Genomic DNA, 9,485 nt, shown 5'->3' with positions numbered 1-9,485 from the left:
CCCCCACAGCCGCCCACCGCACAGACAGACACACACACGCACACACACACACACACACACACACACACACACACACACACACATCGAATATTGATTACCCCCTGCGCTTTCAGAGGGGCCGTGGACCTAGATTTAAAGCTGGGCCCCCACCCTCGAAGGCAACACGAGCTATTTCACGACATCCGTCTTTGCAGCTTAGTAATAAATTACGGTGTGCTGAGGGGATAAACTGTATCTTAAAAAAGACTGCAGGGCCCTGTTGCCATGACAACAGTGTGCACACCACCACTCCTTCACTGTCAACGCCACACCTGGCACAGAAAAGCGGCTCTCCTGTGTCCCATTAGAAGCACTAGCTGTGTGTGTAATGACTTAAATGACAAACTACAACCGCCCCATGGGTGTGCATCTTTAAGGTGCAGAGATGGTCGAGCTCCATGCTTAACCAGGGGACGGCAGCCCTCACCTTGTGGTAGCCGACCATGGAGACCGAGAGTCTGCGGTCACCACCTCAGGCCTGAGCTGCTACAAAAGCCTAACCTGGATCTCCACCGGAGACCACCGCTGCCGCTGAAGGGCACCCACAGGAACAGGACCACTGGGGCGGGGCGCGGACCCACAGCACGGGTGCACTCAAGATGGGGCGGAGAAAGAGGACGAGGCGTACGACTTCCCACAAGACTGAGGCCAACACAGACAAGCCACATGGCCTCAGCACACGAGCCCTGGTGGATGGGCGTGGGGGGGCGGGGAGGGGAGGGGCCTTCGGGGCGTGTCCCGGGCGTCACTGACCTCATGGTCCGCGTGTCCCACCCTCGGACAGCCGAGTCGTTCGCCGTGGCCACCTGGGTGCAGCTGTGATGCGGGCTCCACCGCCCCGTCGTGAACTTCAGCTGTCCCTTCCCTTCCAGGGACGCCGAACTGGCCAGCTGCAAATTGGGTGATGTTTTCAAAGGAAGAAGACAAGTAATTTGAAGTCTCTTCAGAGCATTCAAGAGGGTACCTCGTACAGGCTATCGTTGACGATAATTACTGAAAATAACTAGGAAGCTCTGTCTTTGTTTCCTCCCCTTGGAAGGCAAGAATGTTTGAACCTTATTTGGAAAAAAAATATATAAAACTGAACGCAGCAAAAAATAGAAGCCACTTTAATAGAGCCTCTACCAGACAGGACTTGCCAGTGTGGGATTAGGGAGCATCCACTCAAATCTGAAGACAACACGCAGCAGCTCCAACGTCTGGCTTCCTCCAAAATCAAGGACGAGGCCGCCGGTCCGCGCGGCCAGCCCCAGGCGGAGGACAGATGGCTGCGACCCACCCACACGTGAGCTCAGACACGTGCCCTCCCCTCCCGGCCACGAGGATCTTGGCATCCGTTACTCGGGGGTTAACTAAACCCCAACGGTAACGGACGGCGGAGACCCTCAAGACCACCAGCACAGTCGAGGCCGGGCCCTGGTGCGAGCCTGGGAGAAGGGCCCCCTCCGCCCCCGACCCCGCTGCCCCTCCGGCCCTCCCGCTTGCCGTCTGAGATCTTATGCACAAAGGCCTATCACGCGGTGGCGTCTGGAGGCAGGAGGGCTCCAGGCTTGTCTGCGGTCCTCGGGTCACTTGACCCTCCGTGATTCACTTCACTTTACCCTGGACACTAGCCTCGCCCTGCGGACACTCTGAGAGGGACCCGGGCACGGCCGTGGCAGCACTGGACAGAGGCCCGAGGGTGTCATCGGGACCCAGACTTGGCCCCGGCTGGGGTGGGCACACGGAGTGGGCGGCCAGTGCGAGGGGATGGGGCAGAAGCCTGGGGAAAACAGCCGGTTTCCGCTCCAGAGAGCCTGGCCCAGTTAAGAAGCCTGACAGCGGGCACGTCTTTAAAAACGACTTCCGAGTGAGAGCCCCACTTACTCTAGCGCCCACTGCAGCAGAGGTCGCCCAGCCAGGACACGCTGACCAGCGGCAGTGGCAGCTCGCCTCTCTCTCTTCTGGACAGTTTCGTGTCTCAACCCGCCCCAGAAAAATCCTTCTCCCAAAAACCCATTTTCCTGCCTCACTGATTCAGCAAATCACGTGGATGATGGGCCTCGTGCCCGCCCATCTCGGCCACTGGAGTCCTCGCAGGCACACACGCCCCCCTCCCGGGGACTGAAGGGCTAGAGCTGATGGGATTAAGGAGGACGGGTGTCTGTGCCCGTAAGCGCTGGAGGAGGGACGGGAGGGACAAGTCACATCTCTAAGGAGACGCAGCGTCCTGGGTTCACGGGGAGCCCTGCTGGGTGCCCGCCCGGCTCCTGGCCCCAGCCCTGCCCTCCCCCGCCCCAGCCCTGCCCTCCCCCACCCCAGCCCCTGCCCACAGCCCAACGAGGCAGCAGAGGAAAGAGCCCATCCCCCTGGAAAAGCGGGGGTTCTTGTTTTATAAGACCCCAGTTAAAATACCTGTTCTGCCATTACAGACGGAGCACCACTTATTAATCTCCTCTCCACAAAAGTTAAAGCGTTAGTCTGGTCTGGGCAAGACATGTGTGTTGTGTTAGTGTTGGGGGGACCCAACCAGGCATGGCGGCGGCGGAATGAAACAGGGGTGCCCACCCGCACCTCAAGGAGGAAGTGCCCGTGCTCTGGGTACTCCCAGGGCTCACACTCAAGCTGCCAGGGAGGCTCCGGGGAACAGCCATCACCCGAGACAGGCCCCGGGGTGCCTGGAGTGGGGAGAAGGGGCAGGGAGAGCATTTCCTGGGCCGACAGCTCAGCGGGCGAAGCGGGGCCTCGACCGCCAGGGGGACACACCCCCAGGAAGCTCCCCGTGGCCACGCAGAGCCGCACCCAGCAGCGCTCCGCCTGTGGAGCATGCCTGGTGGCGGGCGCAGAACTGAGCCTGGCCAAGGGCAGCGCCGCAGGGCGAGAACAGCCAGAGGCCGGGCAAGACGTCAGGAAGGACAGAGCGGCTGAGGGACAGAAAGGGGGCCGCCGGCCAGCAGGGCCTGGGTGCTCCCACGGGACCTGGCAACACCCGCTGCCCAGGCCGCGGCTCAGGCCACCTGGGCAGAACCGGGCCCGAGCTAGCTTGGCAGAGAGGGCCACGTCGGGGACCCAAACCCAGGGCCGTCCCAATGCCTCCCCTCCAGGCCAGCACCCTCACGGCCACCCACGGAGCGCCCGCGCCCTACACCCCACGAGAGGGCCCCACGGGGGACCCCACTGACCGTCAGACTCACCCCCAATCTCCTGGAGGACATCGACTGGCTCAGCCGGGTGGGGAGCCCGCGGGGAGGGGTCAGCAAGGGCCAAGGGGCTGGAGGCAGCAGAGGGGCTGCTCCTCTGATGATGGGCAGTGGTCCCGCCCCTTTTCCCCTGCATCAGGGGCCACGGCTTCTCCTTCTCTCGTCATCTGAGAGCAGAGGCAAGTCAGCCCAGGGGCAGGGGTGCTGTCACCTTCAGGGGCACGTGGGGCGCACAGAGCGTGGACCACGGGATGGCCTGACAGGGAGGAGGCCCGGCCCCCAGGCAGGACGCAGAGGGGACCACATGGTGCGGCCACCACAAAGCCACGGAGGAGAAAGGGATGGTGGCAGGAGCCTCATGACGCAGGACCTGGACTCTCAGCCACAAGGGACAGCCAGTGAGAGCCGGTGTGGGCAGAGGGCATCTCGGCCCTGCCCGCAGCAGTGACAGGCACAGCCTCCTGAAGAGGGGCGGCGGCACAGAGCCCCGTGACCGGGAATGGGCCTAAAACGCGAGCATCAGACACACAGGGTGAGCTTCTCCGCGCTGGGCTTTGGCTTTTCCAGCTGTGGCTGGACGTTTAACATCCACATTGACAGCACCAACCAAGAAACAGTTTTATGGCCTCTCCTTTAGGGGAAAAAAAACTAGCCAAAAGAAACATGTACAGGTGCCATTTCAGTTTTCTGAAGACTAGTTAAGTAAGATCAACAATCAGGTACATAAAACGGTTGAGTATACAGCTCAGCCATAAAAGAGAGAAATTCTGCCTTTTGCAGCTACATCGATGGACTTGGGGGGTATCATGCAGACAGAGAAAGACAAATACTGCATGATTATCACTTGTATGTGGAATCTAAAAAATACAGCAAACTAGGGACTATAACAAAAAAGAAGCAGACTCACGGGTATAGAGAACAAGCTAGGGGTTCCCAGTGGGGAGAGGGGAGGGGAGCGACAGTGTAGGGGGAGGGGATCGAGAGGTACAGACTATTACGTATAAAATTAAGCTACAAGGATGTAGTGTACAACACGGAATATAGCCAGTATTTTATAATAACTATAAATGGAGTATAACCTTTAAAAATTGTGAATCACTACATTGCAAACCAGCTATACTTAAATTAAAAAAGGTTCAGTATATTTTCTAACTAATCAACATTCAGTGTTCTAATTAATTTTCCAACAAACACGTGGATTCATTATCAAACTCTTCAGAAGCATAAACACATAAGGTCCTATCATCAGAAGACAGGCACTGTAAACTTAGCAGAGTGAATTCCTAAAGAGGCTGCTGTGGGAAGCACCATAAAGTGTGCCAAGCGGGGAAGACCCGTAACAGTGCGCAAAGCACCCAGGTCGAATCCTAACAAGCGACGCTGCCAGCAAAACTCTCTGCACTTGCTCTACTCCGACTCCATCAGGGCTCCAGCAGAAGTTAAATCAGCAAAACTCAACAAGCACTGTCTGCTTCCAAAGCCCACACTGAGGAACAGCCCGCGAGGAACCCAGGCCCGGGGTCCAACCGCATGCTGCCACAAACGCGTCCGTGAGCTCAGGAGCAGGTCCTCTCGGTGGAGCCCTCGGGTGAGACGCCAGCCCCACTGACACCTGGCCTGTGGCCTCACGAGAGACTTGAAGTTGCAGACTCTTGACTGTCCCCGCAGAAACCACATGATGGCCGTGGTGGGCAGCGGGAAGCGCTAACTGGGTGGTCAATTGTTAGGAAGCACAGATAACTGATAAGGTGTTAACCTGAGGCAGGGGAGACTCGAGTGAACTCAGCAGCAGAGAGACGGCCCCTGCCCCGCCCCCTACTTCACGGAGAGGGTAGGTGTCTCGCCCTGGGCCACACAGCCGCAGTGCAGAACAGGACCAGCTCCAGTTCCAGCTCCACTGCACACTCTAGTGCAGGAAACACCAGGGCAACAGAACGCCATGCCCACAGGTGCCGAGACGGCTGCAAGGTAGATTTTAATGAAAACCTGGAAGAGATCTCACCATCAATTTTTAAGGTGCTACTCAGGGCAGCCAGCATGGTGCAAGTCGTAAGGTTAATCAATCACTTTTTCTGGTTTCCTGGTGACACACAGACAGAACTCAGCAAGAACTCTAGAGGGTGCGATGCACACAGTACTCTGCTTCCCAGCATTAAAGAGAAATATTCAGTGCTTCCCAGTCCAGAAGGAATGATTAAAGTCTCCCCACATCCTCTCTGAAGGAGTAACTAGTGCAGGACAAGAGCAAGAGAAGGCACCTTCTATGAACAAAATGCTGTGACTGGAGCCTTCAGGAGCGGCTCAAGGGAGGCATGAGCTTCCAAAGACCAAAGCTGCACCCGCGCCAAAAAGCCCCACGGCGCCGACAGGGGACCAGGCCTGGGGAGGGGCCAGGCCTAGAGGACGCGGGACCGAGCACGTGCTCATCAGCACTGAGGGTGACGCGGGACCAAGCACGTGCTCGTCAGCACTGAGGGTGACGCAGGACCAGAGGGGACAGAGAGCACCACCGCACCCCCTGGAAGGAGAGCCTCGGCGAAGCCACAGCAGGGCTGCAGCTTTCGAGCGTAAGAGACATAAAGTGTCCATGCAGGCAAGTCCACTGCATGCCCTGGCCCAAGCTGCCAGGAGACAGCAGCTTGTCACACAGCAGACGCCACCACCACCGGAGCCCCTCTTCCCGTCAGACCCCGCAGCGCCCCCGGGGACTGAGACGGCCCTGAGCCAGGGCTGACGGGCTTGCTCCCCTTGCCAAAGACGGGTTTAGGCCTGGACACACGGTCGTGCCTGAAAAGGGGACAGAGGGACTTCCAGGAAAGGCTTTCCTTTCAAACCAAGGGAGACGTGGGAAGGAAATCTGCTTTCTCCTTGTGGATGTGGCGGGGATCTGGATGTGATGCCTGGAACCGCTGCAGTCACTTTGCGGTCATGACGGGGGACAGCAGTGACACGTGGACACGGCAGAGCAGAAACATGCAGAGTATCTGGGTCCTCTGCTGTTGAGACACTGAATTAACCAACCCCAGAGGGGCTTTGTTTCCATGTTTCATGTTACAGCAGATGATTAAACCTCCTCTTTATCTAAGTCACTTCTTATGTCCTGCAGCCAAATGCATTCTAACCAACACGCCCGTCTGAGACGACGCCATCGGGGATGCCTCCAGCTGTGGGAATGGCAGCCCCAGCTTTGAGCAGGACCCCTGAGCGGGGTCCCCGCTCTGCTGCCTAGTGAGTAACCTGACGAGTCACTTCGTCCCTCTGAGGCCTGGCTTCCTCTCCTGTGTCTCACTTGTAAGACGGGGATATTAAAGAATCTGCCCCCCAAGGCTATAAGGATTCCATGAGATGACATTCCTAAAAAGCCCAGACACTGCCTGGAGCTGTGCCCCACCTTCAGGCACAGGGCAGAAGGGGCGGGGTGCCCCTTCTGGCGCACAGGGTGGGTCCAGGGTCTTCTGGCGCACAAGATGGGTCCAGGGTCGTGGTGGGAATGGGGCTCGGCAGGACTCCCCCAGGCCCATCGCTATCCTCAGGACGTGGAAGAAAGGGTGCTGCCGCCCCCGCCCCTGCTGCCAGGGTCAGGGCAGGCGGGCCCCCTCCCCTGTGCGTGGCCCACACCGGACCCAGACCCAACAGGGCTGGCGGCTCCCACACCCAGTCAAGGACTCTGCCAGCCCAGAAGAAACGTTCCCGGCTCCATAGAGCTGACACGGGAAGGTTTTGAGCACAGCCTCCTGGAAACCAGAGTCCTCCTGTGTTTAGAAAATGCACACAAGGCAGCAGGTGCCAGCACGGGTGAGGAACTTGAGGTCATTTTCAATTTATTTTTAGTTCATTTCCAATAGGACTTTATTTGTAAGAAGAACAGAACTAAAAGGGCTTTTCCCCTTTGCTGCACCAAAACCCAACCTCCCCTTGTGGAGAAAAATGTGTGTCCGACACCCACAAATGTGGGCTTGACCTTGGCTCCAGACTCAAAACGGGAAAGGTTGTGAGGGCAGATTTAAAGTTTTTGGCCAAGATGGACGAGAATGCAACAAGTACGTCTGTCACACCAGTGACACACTAGCGATGTGCTGGGGAGACAGGCCGCACTGCAGCTCATTCTTTCGAGAGGGAAGAAGAGGGAGGAACAATGAAGCTCGGAGCACCAGGAGCTCCGCACCAAGCAGGGCTCACCGCCGCTTCCTGTCTCAACTGTGACTAGCACTTGCTGACTTCAGGGCAAGTAACCTAATTACCACATAAACACACACTGCTTTTCAGCACCTCGATTTCTTCGCCCTGTACCTCTTGCCTCTGCACTAGGATCCTACTGGGTGACCCGACGCTCAGTTGTAATCCACTTGTGGAGACCGCATATTCTAGCCGCTCGATCCGTCCACGCGTCCATGCACCCCTCCATCAGCCCTGTACAGACTGCTCGCAGCGCACCAGGCACCACGGGGGATGCTGTCCTCACATAATGTTACCGTTAAACTGTCCTACTCTACAGATGTGGATGCTGGGGCTTGGATGGCCAAGCAACTTGCCCAAGGTCACACCGTGAGTGGGACTTGACTCAACTGTCAGTGTTTCTCCCGTGTCCACGTGTCCCCAGTCCCCCATGTCCCCTTAGCCACTGGCCCACGCCTGCCCCAGCCTATTCCAGGAAAACCTGAACATTTGAATTAAAGGCTCATCTGCACACTACAGCCCCTGTAACTGGTGGCAAACTACAAAAAAGCAGAGACAATATCTCCGTATTTGTCACACCCCAGGCTGTCAACCCCAATGTCAGTGACAAGCATGTCAGCCCTCCCAGCTCAGCAGCTGCTTTTTTCTCACACACTCTTAGTTTCTAAATGTACATTTACTCTTTCTTATAGAAAGAAGTCTTGTGCAAGCTCAGGAAACACTTCCTAGCTAAATACCTCCGTTCAGCCCATTCTGCATCTAATGATGTTTTCCAAGATCCACCTGGAAGATTAAAAACTACTCATTGTCTCCAATATTTACAAAACCAAAAGGCATATGCAGCTATTAAGCTATGATATTAAGATATGTTACTAAATCCATGTTTTCTTAGAGCTCATGGCTTCTTTTTTTTAAACAAATATCCTAAAACATAAATTCAAATGACTGCTGTCTGAGAGCTGTGTTTCTAAAGGTATTATTATGGTAACGATGCAGGCACCGCTCAAAATATTTTGGAATACATTTTTACGAGCCTCACGAGAAAACCAGTTTTCTGTCCATGAACAGAGAAATGGATAAAGAAGTTGTGGTATATATACATACACAATGGAATATTACTCAGCCATAAAACAGAACAAAATAATGCCATTTGCAGCAACATGGATGGACCTAGAGATTGTTATACTGAGAAGTTAAGTCAGACACAGAAAGACAAATATCATATGATATCACTTATATGTGGAATCTAAAAAAAAGGGGGTACAAATGAACTTATTTACAAAACAGAAGTAGAGTCATGGATGTAGAAAACAAACTTATGATTACCAGGGGATAAGGCAGGGGAGGGATAAATTGGGAGACTGGGACTGACAAATACATGCTACTATATACCAAAGTTGTATGGAAACACAAAAGACCCCATAGAGCCAAAGCAATCTTGAGAAGGAAACATGGAGCTGGAGGAATCAGGCTCCCTGACTTCAGACTATACTACAAAGCTACAGTAATCAAGACAGTACGGTACTGGCACAAAAACAGAAATATAGATCAATGATACAGGATAGAAAACCCAGAGATAAACCCACACACCTATGGTCACCTAATCTATGACAAAGGAGGCAAGAATATACAATGGAGAAAAGACAGTCTCTTCAATAAGTGGTGCTGGGAAAACTGGACAGCTACATGTAAAAGAATGAAATTAGAATACTCCCTAACACCATACACAAAAATAAACTCAAAATGGATTAAAGACCTAAATGTAAGGCCAGACATTATAAAACTCCTAGAGAAAAACATAGGAAGAACACTCTTTGACATAAATCACAGCAAGATCTTTTTTGACCCACCTCCTAGAATAATGAAAATAAAAACAAAAGTAAACAAATGGGACCTAATGAAACTTAAGAGCTTTTGCACAGCAAAGAAAACCATAAACGAGACGAAAAGACAACCCTCAGAATGGTAGAAAATATTTGCAAATGAAGCAACTGACAAGGGATTAATCTCCAAAATATACAAACAGCTCATGCAGCTCAATATCAAAAAAAACAAACAGGGCTTCCCTGGTGGCGCAGTGCTTGAGAGTCC

General features: G+C 54.4%; 1 protein-coding gene across 1 annotated transcript in view; it reads right to left on the bottom strand.

Moving 5' to 3' along the window:
* EIPR1 (EARP complex and GARP complex interacting protein 1) overlaps positions 1-9,485 on the bottom strand; it is an 89,729-nt gene that overhangs the window by 5,838 nt on the left and 74,406 nt on the right. The window contains exon 6 of the mRNA XM_007469248.1: positions 793-929. Within this exon, the coding sequence (XP_007469310.1) occupies positions 793-929 (137 nt within the window). The remainder of the gene's footprint in view (positions 1-792; positions 930-9,485) is intronic.

The sequence above is a fragment of the Lipotes vexillifer genome, unplaced genomic scaffold, assembly GCF_000442215.2.
Source record: "Lipotes vexillifer unplaced genomic scaffold, Lipotes_vexillifer_v1.1 scaffold356, whole genome shotgun sequence".
Lineage (NCBI taxonomy): Eukaryota > Metazoa > Chordata > Mammalia > Artiodactyla > Lipotidae > Lipotes > Lipotes vexillifer.
The sequence above is the reverse complement of the archived record's forward strand: the minus strand, read 5'-3'. Positions and strand labels throughout refer to the sequence as shown.